This window comes from Kogia breviceps, chromosome 5 (genome assembly GCF_026419965.1).
Source record: "Kogia breviceps isolate mKogBre1 chromosome 5, mKogBre1 haplotype 1, whole genome shotgun sequence".
In the NCBI taxonomy this organism is placed as follows: domain Eukaryota; kingdom Metazoa; phylum Chordata; class Mammalia; order Artiodactyla; family Physeteridae; genus Kogia; species Kogia breviceps.
In genome coordinates, this window is record NC_081314.1 from 28,021,897 (window position 1) to 28,043,075 (window position 21,179).

The 21,179-nt window shown below is 38.3% G+C and overlaps 1 protein-coding gene and 1 pseudogene across 2 annotated transcripts in view; one reads left to right on the plus strand and one right to left on the minus strand.

The window, feature by feature from the left end:
• Positions 1 to 12,526, plus strand: part of MRPL3 (mitochondrial ribosomal protein L3) — a 50,416-nt gene extending 37,890 nt beyond the window's left edge. The window contains exons 9-10 of one of the 2 annotated variants that reach the window (XM_059065485.2): positions 1,500 to 1,577; positions 12,118 to 12,526. In XM_059065485.2, the coding sequence (XP_058921468.1) occupies positions 1,500 to 1,577; positions 12,118 to 12,270 (231 nt within the window). In that variant the 3' untranslated portion in view covers positions 12,271 to 12,526. The remainder of the gene's footprint in view (positions 1 to 1,499; positions 1,578 to 12,117) is intronic. The other variant, XM_067033793.1, reaches the window with a different exon arrangement.
• A 3,931-nt stretch (positions 12,527 to 16,457) lies between these two features.
• On the minus strand, positions 16,458 to 17,916 carry LOC131757648 (elongation factor 1-alpha 1 pseudogene; annotated as a pseudogene).
• Positions 17,917 to 21,179: the final 3,263 nt, after the last annotated feature.

Genomic DNA, 21,179 nt, shown 5'->3' on the forward strand with positions numbered 1-21,179 from the left:
TACTATTTGACCTGGAAGATTTCCACAAAGTGTTGTTGCATGAAAAAATAGAGATTCAGAGCATTACGTATAATACTCTTAAAAAAGAGAAAACAGAAACTCCCTACATATATATGTTACCATGCCATGTAAGCACAGAGAAGAATAGATGGTTATATATCAGATTGCTTTTGATTAAATGTCAAATGTGTGGGTGAATGTAGGTGAGGAATAAGAGAGAGGAAGATAAAATAGGAGACAATCAAAATAGGAAAGTAGAGTAGTATACATTGTATACTACATTGTATTATACATCCATTTTTGTAAAATAATTATATATTTAAAACGGGCAGGGAGTTAAATTCACTCTCTTGTTTTGTTTTGTTTTGTTTTTTTGCGGTATGCGGGCCTCTCACTGTTGTGGCCTCCCCCGTTGAGGAGCACAGGCTCCGGACGCGCAGGCTCAGCAGCCATGGCTCACGGGCCCAGCCGCTCCGCGGCATGTGGGATCTTCCCGAACTGGGGCACGAACCCGTGTCCCCTGCATCAGCAGGCGGACTCTCAACCACTGCGCCACCAGGGAAGCCCTAAATTCACTCTACTAACTTGAGGAACATATGTAATATCTAAGTGAAAATGAGTTGTACATAATAGGTGCCATGTAATTTTTATTAAAACAACTAATCTGTATATATGTGTGAAAAGTATAGAAAGTACAAAAAAGAAAATAGGCCATTCAAAAGAACAACCCCCAAAGACAACCACTGGTAACATTTTGGTACATACTCTTTCATTCTCTATTTTAGATATATTTTATTTATAAATTTTAACCAGCAGAAGCTTTTAAAATTTTATATAATTTAAGATTTTTTTTCCCTTTTCTGTTACATTTATACTTGCCACAGACAACTATTTGTATCTGTCTTTGTGCATTTTCTTTTCAAGTATGCATATGTGTGACAGGAGAGAGATTTCAGTTTCCCTAGTATTTAACATTTAGCCATGAGGTATGGGTCAAACTTCATTTTACCCCCAAATACTTTCTCAATACCATTTCTTGACTGTTCTCTCATTTGTGTAAATGGTTTTCCCACATGAAGATCTGTTTGAAGGCCATCTGCTCAGCACACTTTTAAAAAAAATTAGACCCAGAGAGGTTGCAGCTTACCAGTTTCTAGTTGCAGCAAGCTCATGTTAACTAAGAATAAAATAAAATTGAATTTTCATTTGTTATTCTTAATGGTGCCAGAAGAATATTGAAATATCCAAGTAGTCTTGATCGTTCAGTCACATTTATACTTAAAATGAGAGTTTTCTACCACTTACATGAGACGTATCTGTTGTAGTATTAGAGTACAAGTCATCCATAGGATTTGAAATTTTTATTCTCATTCAGTATTTTGAGGTGCTAACATGATTATTTCTTTACAGGCTACTTATAGCCTCAGCTTTTGTTTGTATTGATATAAGTATATTCTCATATTTTTAACTCTTAAGGTTTGATTTTATTTCCACTTTAGGTGTGGAGAATAAATACAAAGCACAATATAATCTATGTAAATGGCTCTGTACCTGGACACAAAAATTGCTTAGTAAAGGTACGTATAACTGTCTTTATTTTCCCTTGTTCAGAGATGTGGATGTGTGCCATAAGTTCTCCTCTCACCCATAAATGTGTCTTGAAAATAAGTAGCTGTTTCTTCACATGTTCTTTGCTATTTTTTCTGCTTTTTAGTAGCACCTGAGTGAGAAAATTGCACAAAATAACCTATAGCCTGTGTCTCTAAAACCATGAACCTGCACAAAGGGTAGATCCAGTAAGAGGTTCTTTAGAAATACAAAAAGGATATTAGCAAAACTACTTGCAAAAATATCAATATATCTCTATCCTTCCAAAAAAGAACTTTAATTTTTTAAGAGTACTTTGACACAGGAACCAGAAGTATGTGTGGTGGAAATAAAATGAGAATCAACAAGAAAGGTGGTTTGAAGTGGACATTTTAAGGAAAGATTTATTATTGTTATGCATTGTTCTGTGTTTTCCTTAAAAATACATTTTTATGGACTTCCCTGGTGGCGCAGTGGTTGAGAGTCCACCTGCCGATGCAGGGAATACGGGTTTGTGCCCCAATCCGGAAAGATCCCACATGCCGCAGAGCGGCTGGGCCCGTGAGCCATGGCCGCTAAGCCTGCGCGTCCGGAGCCTGTGCTCCACAACGGGAGAGGTCACAACAGTGAGAGGCCTGCATACCGCAAAAGAAACAAACAAAAAACATTTTTATGTTCAAAACATGAAGAGAACGTGTTATACAAGATAAACTTGAAAAAACATTCTTAAGCTCTCAGAGATTTATTTCCATCAAATAAAATACAAAATAAATATTCAACGTGGGATTTAAGTCAACATAATACGAAATGAGACATCACTTGAATTTTGAATCTTCCATTCTGAAAATAAATTTGTAATTGAAGTTATATCAGCAGTTCCCCAAAATAGATTCTTCATTACTCTTCCAACAATAACAACAAAAATAGGCTGAAACTTAACCCTCAGATTTTTCAAAAAACCTGTCTTTTTCTATGTATTCTTTTCATTTCTTAAAGTAGGTTCTGTTACTAGCATAAGGTACAATATTTGTTTCAGTCTTACAGTAATTAAAATTCCCTTTCTGGAACTCTTCACTTTTTTGACTAGAGTATTCTCATTTTTTTTTAAAGAAAAAATGCATTGATTAATTCTTGCAAGATTTTTTGGTCTTTTTTTTTTTTTTTTTTAAGTTTACAGTTTCTTAGGTTTAAGTAAGTTTCCAGGCCCCTGGTGACCCAAGTCATGTACATAGTGACAGGTACTGGAAGCCAGCAGGTTGTCATTGTGCTTTTCCTAACATTTTGGCCTCATAATTCAGTGTATTCCTACCTCCAGATTTATTACATTGTTATAAATACAACAACCTAATAAAAGAGGAAAAAGGAAAATGATCATTTTTCATAATAAATTATAGTAGATAGCAGATGAAGTTTTAAACATTGTCAAATCCTCCTTTTCTCCCCATTTGCTGTATACAGTTCTAGGCTGGCTTCCAGCTGAGCCTTACTGTTGCCGTGACTCCTCAGGTTCACCTCAGCATCTTCCTTGACTCCAGCAGGGATGAACAGGTGAACTGCCTTGAAAAACCATATGTGCAGGGTTCTGATCTGGTTGTTACAAACAGTTTATAATCAACAACACTTACTACTCAGATTTTTCCACCCACTTCAATAAAGATTGCCTCCAAAAACTCAATCCATTTAATGGATGGTAGCTTGCTATCACTGAAGATATTCAGAAGGTACACTGAAGGTAGTTCCAAAAGAGGAGTCCAAATACATTTTGAGAAACTATACCATCGGAGAAATGTCTAGACACTTTGAACTGTTAACACACTAGGTGAATATATTTCCAACAAACAGATTTTGATAAAAGAAGTCATGTTGAAAAAAAATCTTTGAAATATAGTGCCTTTTAACTGTCTTTTTTAACCTTAAATGTCTGTCCCAAACATTAAGGTGTGGGTTTGGGGGATTTTTTTGTAGGCTTATGTTTTAAATGTCAGAAGTTTGGTAAATCTTCTGAAAACAGTCATCCCACTTTGTCCATTCTTCCCAGTGATCCTATAACAGGTGAATAAGCCCCCAGCCGTTGGAGATTGAGGCTCATCCTGCTAGACAGGCAGCCTCATTGGCATCCACTCACTCCACAGGAGTTTTTGGTTCCATCAGAGTACAGAGTACAGGGCTGCCTGTCATTCATTCTAAAGTTAGTAAGATAGTCTTAGGGATAACCAACCTGTTTAATTAATGTAAGCTTTTTGTTTTTTGGATTCACTAAATGTATTAAGAGAGCCTAAAGAACTGTTACTTACAGCATAGTGTACTGTAATATTTGTGTGTGCTCGTCCCTATATCCTAATTTATAATTTAAGTTTATTTTCAGATTTGCCTATTTTTTGTGTGTGTTTCCTACCTCCAGCTTTCCTAAAAAGTGTTTGAACTGGTTTGCCAATATACATAAATATAAAAAGAATGAGATGGAGTCCTGAAGGCAGGAAATAATAAAGCCAGTGATAAGATTCAGTGCACAAAATCATGTACCAGCAAATTCGGGACAATATGGTGGAGTAGAGCGACCTTGAGCCCACCTTCTCTTATGAGCACACCAAAATCACAACTAACTGCTGAACAATCATCAATTAAAGAAAAAGCAGGAACCTACCAAAAAAGATATTCTACATGATATAAAGAAGAAACCACATGAGATGTTAGGAGGGGTGCACTCGTGATGTAATCAAATCCTTTACTACCTGGTGACACAAAAACTGGAGAATGATTATATCACAGAACTTATCCCACAGGAGTGAGAGTTCTGAGCCTGATGTCAGGCTCCCCAGCTGGGGGCCTGGCATCAGGAAGAGGAGCTCCCAGAGCATTTGGCTTTGAAGACCAGTGGGGCTTGATAGCAGGAGCTCCACAGGACTGGGGGAAGCAGAGACCTCACTCTTAAAGGGGACATGCAGAATCTCATGCACCTGGAACCTGGGCAAAAGCAGTAATTTCATAGGAGCCTGTGCCAGACCTACCTGCTGGTCTTGGAGGGTCTCCTGGGAAGGTGCGGGGGGGCAGCTGTGGCTCACCCTGAGGACATAAAAACCAGCGGCAGATATATTAGGGAGTATTCATCTTCATGAACTCTTGCTGGAGGCTGACATCTTGCTTGGGTCATTAGCACCAAAACCTGGCCCCACCCTACAGCCTGTAGGCTCCAGTGCTGGGACACCTCAAGCAAACAACCAAGTGGGCAGGGACATAGCTGCATCTGTGTCAGACAGGCTGCTTAAAGACTTCCTGAGCCCACAGCAATTTTTGGACACACCCCCTTGACACGGCCCTGCCCACCAGAGGGCGAGAAACCAGCTCCACCAACCAGTGGGCTGGCACCAGCCCCTCCTGCCAGGAAGCCTGCACAAGCCTCTAGAGCAGCCCCATCCAGCCAGGGACAGACACCAGAAGCAAGAAAACTACGATCACACAGCCTGTGGAACTGGGTCTGCAAACAGACTGGTCCCTGATCTTTCAGTGATGAGAGGGAAGTGTACTGCTGGGACATACAGGACATCCCACTTCTCCAAGGTTGAGAAATGTAATTAACCTACCACACACATAAAAATACAAGTAGAAATTTAGACAAAATGAGGCGGCAGAGGAATATGTTTCAGATGAAGGAAAAAGATAAAATCCCTGAAGAACAGCTAAGTGAAGTGGAGGTAGGCAGTGTACTCGAAAAGGAGTTCAAAGTAATGATCATAAAGATGATCCAGGAATTTAGGAAAAGAATGGATGCACAGAGCAAGAAGTTGGAAGTTTTTAACAGAGTCAAAATATAAAGAGCAACCAGAGATGAATATAATAACTGAAATGAAAAATAAACTAGAAAGAACCAGTAGCAGAATAAATGAGGCAGAAGAATAGAGCAGTGAACTAGAAGATGTAGTACTAGAAATCACTGCTGTGTAACAATAAAGAAAAAAGAATGAGAAGAAATTAGGACAGTTTAAGGGAACTTTGGGACAACATCAGGCCCGCTAACATTCCCATTATAGGGATTCTAGAAAAAGGAGAGAGAAAGGGCCTGAGAAAATACTTGAAGAGATAATAGTTGAAAACTTCCCTAACCTGGGAAAGGAAACAATCACCCAAGCCCAGGAAGTGCAGAGTCCCATAGAGGATTAACCCAAAGAGAAATACACCAAGACACATAGTAATCAAATTGACAATACTTAAAGATAGAGAAAATATTAAAAGCAACAAGGGAGAAGCTATAAATAATGTACAAGGGAACTCCCATAAGATGGTCAGCTGATTTTTGAGCAGAAACTCTGTAGGCCAGAAGGGAATGGCATGATGTATTTAAAGTGATGAAAGGAAAAAATCTACAACCAAGAATACCCAGCAAGGTCCTCATTCAGATTTGATGGAGAAATCAAAAACTTTACAGACAAGCAAAAGATAAAAGAATTCAACACCACCAAACCAGTTTTACAACAAATGCTAAAAGGAACTTTTCTAAGGGGAAAAGAAAAGGCCGCAACTAGAAACAAGAAAATTATGAAATGGAAAAGCTCACTGGTAAAGGCAAACATGATAAAGGTAAATTGTCCACACACAAACTAGTAGGGAGGTTAAAAGACAAAAGTAGTAACATCATCTGTATCCACAATGCACAGTTAAGGGATACATAAAACAATTAGATGTGAAATATGATATCAGGGACTTCCCTGGTGGTGCAGTGGTTAAGAATCTGCCCGTTATTACAAGGGACACGTGTTCAGGCCCTGGTCCGGGAAGATCCCACATGCTGTGGAGCAACTAAGTCCGTGCACCACAACTACTGAGCCTGCGCTCTAGAGCCCATGTGCCACAACTACTGAAGCCCACATGCCTAGAACCCGTGCTCCACAACAAGAGAAGCCACTACAATGAGAAGTCCATGCATTGCAACGAAGAGTAGCCCTCACTTGCTGCAACTACAGAAAGCCTGCACACAGCAACAAAGACCCAGCGCAGCCCCCCAAAATAATTAATTAATTAAAGAAAAAAATATATATCAAAAACAGTAATTGTGAAGGGAGGAGAGTACAAATGTGGGGTATTCAAAGTGCAATTGAAATGAGATCAGCAACTTAAAACAACCATATATATTTATATTTATATATATACACACACACTGCTATACTAAAACCTCATAATAACCACAAACCAAAGATCTATAATACATATACACACAATAAAGAAAAAGGAATCCAAACATAACACAAAGATAGTCATCAAATCACAAGAGCAGAGAACTAAGAAGAAAGGGACAAAAGACCTACAGAAATCCAATAACAAAATGACAATAAGAACAATATATTGATAATTACCTTAAATGTAAGTGGATTAAATACTCCAATCAGAAGGCATAGACTGGCTAAATGGATACAAAAACTATACCCATATGTGTGCTGTCTACAAGAGACCCACTTCAGATCTAGAGATATACAAATAAGGGGATGGAAAAAGGTATTCCATGCAAATGCAAATCAAAAGAAAGCTGGAGTAGGAATACTAATAACACAAAATAGACTTTAAAATAAAGACCGTTACAAAAAAGAAGGACAGCACATAATGACCAATGGATCAATCCAAGAAGAGATATAACAATTGTGAATATATATGCGCCCAACATAGGAACACCTCAACATATAAGGCAGATGTTAATAGACATAAAAGTAGAAAGTGACAGTAATGATAATGCGGGACTTTAATGCCCCACTTACATCAATGGACAGATTGTCCAGACAGAAAATCACTAAGGGAAACACAAGCCTTAAATGACACATTACACCAGATGGACTCAATTGATATGTATAGAACCTTCCATCTGAAAGCAGCAGAATACACATTTCAAGTGCACATGGAACATTCTCCAGGATTGATCATATGTTGGGCCACAAAGCAAGCCTTAGTAAATTTAAGAAAATTGAAATTGTATCAGGCATCTTTTCAGACCACAACTCAGAGTTTAGAAGACAACCAGGGAATTCCCTGGTGGTCCAGTGGTTAGGACTCCATGCTTTCACTGCCGAGGGTGCGTGTTTAATCCCTTGTCAGGGAACTAATATCCCACAAGCCGCCCGATGCAGCCCAAGGAAAAGAAAGAAAGAAAGAAAAGAAAACAGCCACAAGAAAAATACTGCAAAAAACACAAACACATTGAAGCTAAACAATATGCTACTAAACAACCAATGGATCACTGAAAAAATCAAAGAGGAAATCAAAAACTACTTAGAAAATCATGAAAATGAAAACACAATGATCCAAAACCTATTGGACACAGCAAAAACAGTTCTAAGAGGGAAGTCTATAGCAGTACAAGCTTACCTCAGGAAACAAAAATATCAAATAAACAACATAACCTTACACCTAAAGCAACTAGAGAAAGAACAGTTGAAACCTAAAGTTAGCAGAAAGAAAGAAATCATGAAGATCAGAGCAGAAATAATTGAAATAGACACTTTAAAAAATCAATAGAAAAGATCAATGAAATAAAAGCTGATTCTTTGAAAAGATAAACAAAATTGGTAAACCTTTAGCCAGACTCATCATGGAGAAAAAGGAGAGGACCCAAATCAGTAAAATCAGAAATGAAAAAGCAGAAGTTACAGCCAATACCACAGAAATACAAAGGATCATAAGAGACTGCTACAAGCAACTATACAGCCATAAAATGGACAACCTTGAAGAAATGGACAAATTATTTAAAAGGTGCAAACTCTCAAGACTGAACCAGGAAGAAATAGAAAATATGAACAGATGAGTTACCAGTACAGAAATTGAATCACTAATTTTAGAACTCCCAACAAACAAAAGTCCAGGACCAGATGGCTTCAGGCAAATTCTACCAAACATTTAGAGAAGAGTTAATACCTATCCTTCTGAAATGATTTCAAAAAATTGCAGAGGAAGGAACACTTCTGAACTCGTTCTGTGAGGCCACCATCACCTTGATACCAAAACCAAAGATATCACAAAAAAAGAAAAGTACAGGCCAATATCACTGATGATCATAGATGCAAAAATCCTCAACAAAATCAAACCAAAAAAAAAAAAAATCTAGCCAACCAAATCCAACAATTCATTTAAAGGATCATACACCATGATCAAGTGGGATTTATCACAGGGGTATAATGAATTTTCAGTATCTTCAAATCAATTAGTGTGATACACCACATTAACAAGTTGAAGAATAAAACTATATGGTCATCTCAATAGATGCAGAAAAATCTTTTGATAAAATTCAACATCCATTTATGGTAAAAAGAAAAAAATAAAAACTCCAGAAAGTGGGCATAGAGGGAACCTACCTCAGTATAATAAAGGCCATATGTGACAAGCCCACAGCTAACATCATAATCAACAGCAAAAAGTTGAAAGCGTTTTCTCTAAGATCAGGCACAAGACAAATGCCCACTTTTGCCACTTTTATTCAACATAGTTTTGTAACTCCTAGCCACAGCAATCAGAGAAGGAAAGGAAATAAAAGGAATCCATATTGGAAAAGAAGTAATTAAATTGTCACTTTTTGCAGATGACGTGATAGTATACATAGAAAATCCTGAAGATGCTATCAGAAAATTACTAGAGCTCATCAATGAATTCTGTAAAGTTTCAGGGTACAAAGTAATACATAGAAGTCTGTTGCACTTCTATACACTAACAACAAAAATCAGAAAGTAAAATTAAGGAAACAATCCCATTTACGGTCACATCAAAAACAATAAAATACTTAGGAACAAACCTACCTAAGGAGGCAAAAAACCTGTACTCTGAACATTATGAGACGCTGATGAAGGAAATTAAAGAAGACAAACAGATGGAAAGATATACGATGTTCTTGGATTGGAAGAATCAATATTGTTAAAATGACCATACTATCCAAGGCAATCTATAGATTCAATGCATTGCCTATCAAATTTCCAATGGCATTTTTCACAGAAGTAGAACAAGAAATTTTAAAATTTGTATGGAAACACAAAAGACCCCAAACAGCCAAAGCAATTGTGAGAAGGAAGAATGGAGCTGGAGGAATCAGGCTCCCTGACTACAAAGCTACAGTAAACAAAACAGTATGGTACTGGCACGAAAACAGACATATAGATCAATGGAACTAGATAGAAATCCCCAAAATAAAGCCATGCACATATGGTCAGTCTACATCAAAGGAGGCAAGAATATACAATAGAGAAAAGGCAGTCTTTTCAATAAGTAGTGCTGGTAAAACTGGACAGCTCTGTGTACAAGATTAGAACATTCTCTAGCACCAAATACAAAAATAAATTCAAACTGGATTAAAGACCTAAATATAAGACCAGATACTATAAAACTCCTAGAGGAAAAAACAGGCAAAACACTCTTTGACATAAATTGCAGCAATATCTTTTTTGATCCATCTCCTAGAGTAATGGAAATAAAAATAAACAAATGGGATCTAATTAAACTTAAATGCATTTGCACAGAAAAGGAAACCATAAAATGGAAAGACAACCTGCAGGATGGGAGAAAATATTTGCAAAACGATGCTACCACAAGGGATTAATTTCCAAATGTACAAATAGCTCATACAGATCAATATCAAAAAAAACAACCCAATCAAAAAACAGGCAAAAGATATTGAATGTCTAAGTAGACATTTCTCCGAAGAAGACATACAGGTAGCCAGAAGACATATGAAAAATAATGCCCAACATTGCTAATTAGTAGGGAAGTGCAAATCAGAAAAATCTATAATGAGGTATCACCTCACACCAGTCAGAATGGCCATCATCAAAATGTCTACCAATACTAAATGCTGGAGTAGGTGTGGAGAAAAGGGAACCCTCCTACACTGTTGGTGGGAGTGTGAATTGGTGCAGCTACTATGGAAAACAGTATGGAGACTTTTTTAAACTAAAAGCAGAGTTACCATATCGTCCAGTGATCCCACTCCTGGGTACATATCTAGAGGAAACGATAATTTAAAAAGATACATGCACCCCAGTGTTCATCGTGCCCTATTTACAGTAGCCAAGAGATGGAAACAACCTAAATGTCCATCAACAGAGGAATGGATAAAGAAGCCATGGTACATTTATACAATGAAATACTACTCAGCCATAAAAAAAGGAAATAAGGCCATTTGCAGCAACATAGATGGACCTAGAGATTATCATATTAAGTGAAGAAAGCCAGATAAAAGACAAATATTACACAATATCGCTTATATGTGGAATCTAAAAAATGATACAAATGAACTTATTTACAAAACAGAAATGGACTCACAAACATAGAAAACAAACTTACAGTTACCAAAGGGGTGATGGAGGGATAAATTAGGAGTTTGGGATTAGCAGATACAAAGTACTATATATAAAACAGATAACCAACAAGGACCTACTGTATAGTAAAGGGAACTATACTCAATATCTTGTGATAACCTATAATGGGAAAGAATATGAAAAAGAATATGTATGTATGTATAACTGAATCACCTTGCTGTTTCTTGGGTATAATAGATCTATAAAAATTTGAAAGTACCTGAGAATTCACCATTTAGGCAATTTATAACTAAATTTTCACAGTTATCAAATTTGCACAGAAAGTTTTATTTTTTATTGCCAGAATGAGTATGCCTTTTTTTAATGTTTGTGTAATTACGTGTAATTGTTTTTTTACTTCTCTCTGAATGAAGGCTGTAGAATGAGTCAGAAGCTTTAAACAACCCAATGTTTTCCAAAAATATAACCCAACATTTTAGATCATATCAATATCTGTACTATTCCTCAGTTAATGAATTTACAAATATAATTAGAATATTTTTAGAATATAAAGAGCTAATACATCTGTTTTCAAGATTTCTGGGTTTATTATTGTTTCTGCTAAACACTATTCTGTCCTTAGTTTCTCAAAGAGAACACTACTTGTTAAATATAAGCTAATTTCCTTAACAAAACTTGATATTTTGGGTTATGTACTCTTAGAATTAAAAATAACAAAAGTACTAGGTAAATTTTATATTTTTTAACCCGAGCTCAAAACATTTATGGTAGAATATAGAATAATAAAAATACATGATATGAGTAGATAATAAAATCAATAATTGAGAAGTAGATAGTAATGCCTTTTAGGTATATAGTTTATGTCAGTTCTTTATATTTGAAAAATCAATTTGGGTATAATTGATATTTATGTAGTAATTGTAGAGTATAATTTATTCTGTTGGGCAGTTCTGTTTATGGATAAAATATCAGAGTAATTTTATTCTCATGAGATAGCTGATTAACTTGAGGAAGGTTATATTTCTGTCATTGGATTAGTTAAGTTTATTGGAATAAAAATACATATATAAAGTAAAAGGAACTCTGTATAACAGCTGTGTTATTCACATTAGAAAATGAAGGAACAAAAAACAAAGAAAAAGGAAATGTAGGAAGAGCTGTTCTTTGATTATAAATAAGTAAACCAGACTATCTTTAAATAACTTATTTGATATCACTTATTAATAAGATATTTGCTTCCTCCCCCCAGATCAAAGATTCTAAATTGCCTGCATATAAAGATTTCTGTAAAAATCTACCATTCCCAACATATTTCCCTGATGGAGATGAAGAGGAACTACCAGAAGATTTGTTTGATGAAGACGTGTGTCATCCTGGGGCGCCTTCTATTACGTTTGCCTGACCTCATTGGACATGACAGACTCCCACATGTCCTATGAATTCTGATGAGCCAGAAAAATAATATAACCAGGAATTATGTTTTCTTAGTAACAACATACCACACTGGTTATTTTTGTCAAGGGCATAAATTTATCATTCATCCTCCAACTGAATTTCATTTAAAAAATTACCACTTTAAGCAAATCAGTTAAGTACATTGAATATGCCAAATTTAGATGGACCGGCAGTTTGCATATTAGTAAAATCTTTGTAATTTGTGGGCTTTGTTCTTTTTTTACTATGTATTTCTCAAGTTATCTTAAATGTTTATAAATTTAGCTTCTTTTACTAAAGGTTTGTCTGTCTTTGTGAAAGGGTGGTTGTGGAACAGTGTCAAATCATATGGGGACTATGGTGTTACCTATTTAGGTAAAAGAAACTGTTTCCTGAGTCCTAAAAAGAAAAAGGAATTGAGATTTTTATCTAGATTATAGAAATGTTTATGTCGTAGAAATGTTTATGTCATAGTTAAAGGCCTGACACAATAAGATCATAAATTATGGGTCTTATTTACACTTCTGTTAGGAGGTATAGTTATTTTTTAGTTAGATCACTCAACTATAAGACAGGTGTAATTATTTTTCCCTTTTTTTCAGCCATGCCCTGCAGCACGTGGGATCTTAGTTCCCTGATCAGGGATCCAGTCCACCCCCTGCAGTGGAAGCTCAGAGTCTTAACCACTGAACCTCTGGGGAAGTCCTGTAATTATTTTTCCTTGATGCCTTCCAAAAGGGATTTGAAATGGCCTGGGTGTACATTCAACAAACTTTTTTTTTTTTTTAATTTATTTCTGGCTGAGTTGAGTCTCCATTGTCGCACACGGGCTTTCTCTGGTTGCAGCAAGCGGGGGCTACTCTTTGTTGTGGTGAGCAGGCTTCTCATTGCTGTGGCTTCTCTTGTTGCAGAGAATGGGCTCTAGGTGCGCAGGCTTCAGTAGTTTGGCATGCGGGCTCTAGAGTGTAGGCTCAGTAATTGTGGTACACGGGCTTAGTCGCTCCGCGGCATGTGGGATCTTCCCGGACCAGGGCTCGAACCCATGTCTCCTGCATTGGCAGGCAGATTCTTAGCCACTGTGCCATCAGGGAAGTCCCTCAACAAACTTATTAATCACTTATTACTCAAAATGTTCATAGCTCCTGGGTTTCTCTTCATTGTATGGAATGAAAATATTTACTAATGGCTACTCATAACAGATAACTAAGCTTAAAAATGTTAAGTATAAGCAGGCCTCATTTAACTACTGGATTTCCTCCGGACCAGATTCCTGAGGATCCACAGAGTCTAACTTTTTAAACTCTAGGTATCTTCTGAGACTTGATTCACATGGCCAACCAAGAGAATAACCACAGTGTTAGACCTTTTAATAACAAATCCATTAGTTGTCAGGAAATCACACGAAAACCTAACAGTATTTTCCTGCCCACATTGCATTTCTTTCTTTTTTCTTTTTTTTTTTTTTTTTTTTTTTTTTTGCGGTGCGCGGGCCTGTCACTCTTGTGGCTTCTCCCATTGCGGAGCACAGGCCTCAGGCTCAGTGGCCATGGCTCACGGACCCAGCCGCTCCGCGGCATGTGGGATCTTCCCGGACCGGGGCATGAACCCATGTCCCCTGCATCAGCAGGCGGACTCTCAACCACTGCGCCACCAGAGAAGCCCAGCATTTCTCATTCTTAATTTTAAATCCAACTGTAGCCACATCTCTTTTAAAGTTTTTATTTATACTTCATCTCTTTTCTTTAAAGACTTGTGACTTGAATTGTGACTGAATACAGCATCAATATACAAACATATAATAGCAATATTTAATTGGGAAATTCTATGGGAGGAAAGTGGATACAATCCACAACAGCAATTTTTTAAAAGGTTACTGAGGAAAAAAAGCCTGACAAATATTCTAAGGTCTTATTGGAGAAGATGTTATTGAAGGACATAAAAGATAACCAAGATAGTCCTCTCCATTTTTTAAGTTATGAATGAAAAGACTTAATATTGTAAAGAATTCAGCTCAATCATATTTTTAAAATCTCAACAGGACTTCCCATAGAACTGTTGAAACTGATTCTAAAATTGATATGAATGTGTAAATTCAAGAATAACCAAAACTTAAAATGGTACCCATTTGTTAGGTTTGCCCCATACTATGATTAGGGACTATTTATGTGTATTAAACTTTGAAATTCTGAATACTGTATGCATCAATTCTACTCCTTTAATTAGCTGCATTTGACCAAAAGATTTTAGTGAACTTATAGATATGTCAAGGTTGCTGAAGTTATGGGAAGCAGCTGTTACCTTGCAAAACAAATGAACAATTATTGCTGGGAGAACATAAACTCTTGTTTCTGAATAAGGTATTTGCAGAGGTTTGTATCAGGAGTCCCCAGCCTCTTCTGAATGAAAAACTGTGTTTCATTGCCCAGAAGCCATTGATGGGGGGAATCATTACTCAGGAAGGATGCTTTACACAGTTCAGGAAAGGAATCATATCTGAAAGTAGCCAAATGACAGAAGGAGAGCCAGGACATATGGCGTTTTGAAGAAGGCAGGGAGTCCTCTCCACTAGAGAGCCTGCCCCAGACCCATCACCATCTTCTTCTAGAGTTTGTGTTACCAAGTCCAAGCTTGTGCTGCTCACCCCATGACAGGCCAGTAAATCAAGAGCCAAGCTGTTGGGGCAAGGAAAGCCAGCAGACCAAGAAGATGGTGGACTCATATCCCAAAGAACCGTCTTGTCTGAGTTAGAATTCAAGTTTCTTATATAATAAAAGCAGAGGGAATAAAGTCAAACATTTCCTGGTTCCAGCCAGCCTCTGGAGGGAATGTGTTAATTTACAGGTGGGCCTGGTCCAGATGTTTCCTGTGAGCTAAACAAATGTATATTAGCTTAATGCTCATTACCTAGGAGGCAGGGTTCCCCGAGACGGGAATTGCATATACTTTAAGCTTGTAGGCAACATCCCTTTAGTGATTAACTTGTAATAGAATACAAAAGTTCTTCCCTCTTACAATCCCCCACTGCCAATGTCCATTCCACAGTCTTGTGGGGAAAGGGACAAAGACTTTTCTGGCTACTTTCTGCTGAACAGGGGCAATGAATATTCTTTAAAATCTTTAGCAGTAAAATCCTCTTTCCTTTTTTATCTACAACCATTTGAACCTGATGAAACTCCTTACCACTTTGTTGTCTAATTTGTAATTGAACTTGGGGTTGGGGTTCAGTTCCAGTTCCCAATACATATACTAAGTTCCTGTGCTGTTTATTTGGAAAAAATTAAATAGGTTGACCCCTCTCCTGCCATAATGAAGTTACCATTTACTTCAGTTCAATAGGCAGACCTGTTGGAGTCAAACTCATGAACAGGGTTTAGTATAATGCCCAAAGTTTTAGCATAACTGGCAACTGCTAGGTCTTTCAGAGCATTTATAGATTCTCCTGCCTGGGCAGACACCTAAAATGAACTACAATACAGTATTTCAAAGGGGGTTAATTTAAGCCTGCTTCTGGGAGCCAGTAATCCATAGCAGGGCAACTGGCAAGGCCTTATCCCAAGTTAAATTAGTATTCATTTTCTCAGTTTTTCCTGTTGATTGTGGTCTCCAGGATTAATGTAGTTCCAATGCCTTAAACCATATCAGGGGATAATTTCCTTAAGGAGGGCTTTAACTAATTAAAAAGTACTGATTTTAATGAACTTATTTACAAAACAGAAACACAGACTTAAAAAACAAAGGGGAAAGGTTGGGGGATGGGATAATTAGGAGTTGGGGATTATTATACACACAGTACTATAAATAAAATAGATAATCAACAAAGACCTACTGTATAGCACAGGGAACTCAGTATTCTATAATAACCTATATGGGAAAAGAATCTGAAAAAGAATATATGTAACTGAATCACTTTGCTGTACATCTGAAACTAACACAACATTGTAAATCAACTATACTCCAATACAAAATAAAATAATTTTTAAAGTACTGATTTTAAAAACTGGTAATTTTAAACTGCCACACACAAAACCAGTGGTGCACAAAACAGTCTCCTTTCCTTCTGAAGTTTATACAATTCATTATTACCATTAATCAGTCTTTTTACAAAGAGTTCTGAGACCATTATTCCACCACTGATTAAGACTGGGGTGGCAGGTATTAGAGGTGATATTCATTTAGCCTCTGAGTTTTCTGGACAGACTTGGTGAACTTGCCAGCTCCAGCTGCCTTCTTTTCTACCACTTAATGACACAGCAACTGTCTGTCTCTGTCATGAACAGTAAAACAACCCAGAGGAGGATAGAGAAACTCTCAACACATGTGGGCTTGCTAGGAACCATATCAACAGTAGCAGCATCACCAGATCAAAAATTTGGTGCCAGGAATTCCCTGGTGGCACAGTGGTTAAGAATCCACCTGCCTGTGCAGGGGACATGAGTTCGATCCCTGGTCTGGGAAGATCCCACATGCCACAGAGCAACTAAGCCTGTGCGCCACAACTCGAGCGCATACACTGCAACTACTGAAGCCTGCATGCCTAGAGCCCTTGCTCTGCAACAAGAGAAGCCACCACACAGCAACGAAGCCCCAATGCAGCCAAAAATTTTAAAAATAACAATAAATATAAAATAAAAATGAACTTGGGCCCATCTTCCAGTTTTTTCCCAGAATAATGGTCAGTCGCCAGATCAGCAAACTTGCAAACAATGTGAGCTGCGTGACAGTCCAGCACAGGTTCGTATCCAGCACTGATTTGGCCTGGATGGTCAAGATAATCACTTGAGGTATGAAGCCAGCTGCTTCCATCGGTGGGTCATTTTTTCTGTCATCAGCCACATGGCCACAACGAACATCTTTGACAGACATGTTCTTGACATTGAAGCCCACATTGTCCCCAGAAAGGGCTTCACAAAAGCTTCATGGTACATTTCAACAGACTTTACTTCAGTTGTAACATTGACTAGAGAAAATGTGACCACCACGATAGGTTTGAAAACAGTCTCCATTCGACCCACAGGGACAGTACCAATACCACCAATTTTGTAGATGTCCTGGAGGGGCAGACTCAAAGACTAGTCAGTTGGATGAGTTGGTGGCAGGATGCAATCCAGAGCAGCATGGTTCCACTGGCATTGCCACCTTTTGGGTTAATTTCCATCCCTTGAACCAAGACTTGTTAGCACTTGGCTCCAGTGTGTTGTCACCATTCCAGCCAGAAATTGGCACCAATGCTCCTGTGTTGGGGTTGTAGCCAATTTTCTTAATGTAAGTGCTGACTTCCTTAACAATTTACTCATACCTCTTCTGGCTGTAGGGTGGCTCAGTGGAATCCATTTAACAGCAACATTCAGTTGTTTCACACCAAGAGTGTAGGCCAGAAGGGCATGCTCATGGGTCTGCCCATTCTTGGAGATACCTGCTTCAAATCCACCAGCATCAGCATCAACAATGAGGACATCACGGTCAGACTGGGATGTGCCTGGAATCATGTTTTTGATAAAGTCTCTGTGTCCTGAGGCATCAGTAATAGTCACGTAGTACTTATGGTCTCGATTTCCCACAGGGAGATATCGATGGTGGTACCACACTCATGTTCAGCTTTCAGTTTGTCCAAGACCCAGGCAATCCTCTTCAGAGACTTTTTCTGTCCAGGTAGGATTGCTTCCACCCATCCTGAAAAAAATTGTCCACAAACACTAGCAGGTATCTGAAATTTCCTGCAGCTCAAAGCATTTGTGTCCAGTCGTTGGTGGCACAGATTCCTTTGTGTTGGGCCCCCATCTGGGAAGGTCCAACAGCAGTCTTTGGGTTGTTTTTAGCATGAATCATGCAATTCTGAGTGACTCACTGGATGGTCTTCTATAGGTTAGGCACCATTATATATTTTTGAATCCATTGTAAGGTGGCATCTCTCCTGTAATGGGTATTAAATATGAATGTGCTGCAGCACAGGGTCCAAGATCACCTCAGGAATCAAAACAATTGTGCACTACATTTCCAGCCAGGCAAGGTGCAATCCAAGTGAAACCCCACTCCTCGACCCTCTCTTTGTCCTTTTCTCAATATAGTGGATGGTATTTTGACAAGTCAGTCAGTGGAAGAAGTGATCCTCTTGCATCAGAGGATATTGCTTTAGGTTAGGTGTCCCAGCATCCCTTTTTAAGGGGATGTTTATTGGCCATGTGTTTTTGGCCTTCCCTGGGATGCTGTTAGCACACTCTCTGGTCTTACCTTTTCATAGACCTAGCGGTGGGTGGGTGGGGGGGGTGGAGGGGTAGGAGAGCTCTGTTTCCTGGGGTTTTCATGAGCACCATCTGTAGGCTTAAAGAGTGTTCTCAAGCTGTTCTGAAGAAAAACTTAAGGGTGAAAGCTCATTGTTCCTCCCCCAGTAGGGGCTTACCTCTCTTCCAGTTACTCCCCTTTCAGGAATCCAGTGCCGAAAAAGTGGCATTTTGTTTTACATCTTCATTCTTCTGTTGCTGTTCCCTGTTGAACACTTTAAAAACAACATCTACCCATTGAGAAGGGTTCATTCCAAATGCACCATCTAATCTTCACAACTTTCTCCCAATATCTGAGACGCTTTGCCTAAAAAAGATCAAATTTATCATACTAATATTTTCAGGGGCCTCAGGATCTGCATTAGTATAATGTCTGTAGGCTTGATAAATCTTTTCCAAAAATTCAGAGGGATTTGGTTTTTTGCTGAATTTCTTGAATTTTGTTTGAACTATTTTGCTTTGGTTCCCCTTTTCAAAGCCCTGACCAGATGCACTAATAAGTAGTATTATAATAAGGGCACTCCTCCCTCATCGGGTTCCCAGGGTTCCCATTTTAGTTCAGCTGTGGGTGATGCCAAGTGGGCTCCAGTGGTAGAGGACCCTCCTTATGAAGGAGGGTTGCAATCTTTCTAGTTAAAGAACTCTGAGAAACACAGCTGACTGATCATTTACATTTAGTCCCCATATGAGTTAAAGGTGTAAGGGAAATTGCCCTGTCCTGGGAGGGACCCAAACTGGGTTCCCTGTCAGGTCTTAGATGGCGGTACTAGACCAAATCTCTGAGCCCCAGGAACTAACAAAGGATTTTCTAATTGATCCCTATAAGGAGGGGCAGTTCTGAGCCCCAGTGTCAGGAATTGGGGTTGGATAGGAACGGAAAGTGGTGGAAGGGGTGGATATATTAGCATAACAGCTGAAGGAGTTAAGATTTTTTATCTTCCCCCCAGAATAGACTTTTTAAATTGAAGTATAATAGATTTTTTTTAAATTGTATTTATTTATTTATTTGGCTGCTTTGGGTCTTCGTTGCTGCGCACAGGATTTTCTCTAGTTGCGGAGAGAGAGCAGGGGCAACTCTTCATTGTGGTGTGTGGGCTTCTCACTGCAGTGGCTTCTCTTGTTGCAGAGCACGAGGTCTAGTCACACAGGCTTCAGTAGTTGTGGCACACGGGCTCAGTAGTTGTGGCTCGCGGGCTCTAGAGTGCAGGCTCAGTAGTTGTGGCGCATGGGTTTAGTTGCTCTGTGACATGTGGGATCTTCCCAGACCAGGGTTTGAACCTGTGTCCCCTGCATTGGCAGGCGGATTCTTAACCACTGCACCACCAGGGAAGTCCGAAATATAGTTGATTTACAGTGTTTTGTTACTTTCAGGTGTACAGCAAAGTGATACTGTATATACATATGTATATTCTTTTTCAGATTCTTTTCTCTTATAGGTTATTAGAAAATATTGTGTATACTTCCCTGTGCTATACAGTAGGACCTTGTTGTTTATCTATTTTATATATAGTAGTGTGTATATGTTAATCCCAGACTCCTAATTTATCCCTCCCCCTCCTTTCCCTTTTGGTGACCATAAGTTTGTTTTCTATGTCTTTGGGTGTATTTCTGTTTTGAATATAAGTTCATTTGTATCATTTCTTCTTGGATTCCACATATAAGTGATATATGATATTTGTCTTTCCCTGACTTCACTTAGTATGATAATCTCTAGATCCATCCACAGTACTGCAAATGGTGCTGCAATCCCACTCCTCGGCATATATCTGGACAAAACTCTAATTCAAAAAGATACATGCACCCCAGTGTTCACTGCAGCACTATTTACAATAGCCAAGACATGGAAGCAACCTAAGGTCCATTGACAGGTGAATGGATAAAGATGTGGTATATACATACACACACACACACACACACACACACACACACCCCACACACAGTAGAATATCATTCAGCCATAAAAAAGAATGGAGGAGTTAAGATTTGAAGCAACATATTCTCACTCTCACTCTCTTCCTTTTATTTTCCTTGATGTAATAGCGCAAAGGCTTGCTCATAAAGGATTTCGTCATTCTTCCCTGCTTCTTCACAGAATAGCCATAAATAGTAATTGATCATCTCTAACCATTAAAGGATGACTTTTTGCCTTGGCATCAACAAAACAGGGAGAATTCTGAGCTGAGGGTTTTGGTGATTTCAGGAATCAAGTTGAATCTTTTTCTCTTCTCCCTAAGAATGTCCCACAGACACCCCCCCCATTCCTTTTCTCCATTTGACATCAGTAAAAGTTTTAAATATCACAAAATTGATTTGACTGTAAATGAAGAAATAATACCAAACAAAATGAAGTGAAAAACTCAGAGGACAAACAGTAAATCCTAAATAAACCCTCAAGTTTGGTCTTGGAGTTTTACATATACAATGACACAGGAGACCATAAATGATGTACTTAACACAGCAAGGGTAGCAGTGCATGGTGCACAGGGTCCCAAGATAACCCTGCCTAAACCCCTTGTGGAGCTCTGGACAGGTACAGTGGCCACACATTTTTACAGTAAAATATCATCTTCTTCTCACTCATGGGTTCATGGCTGTAATC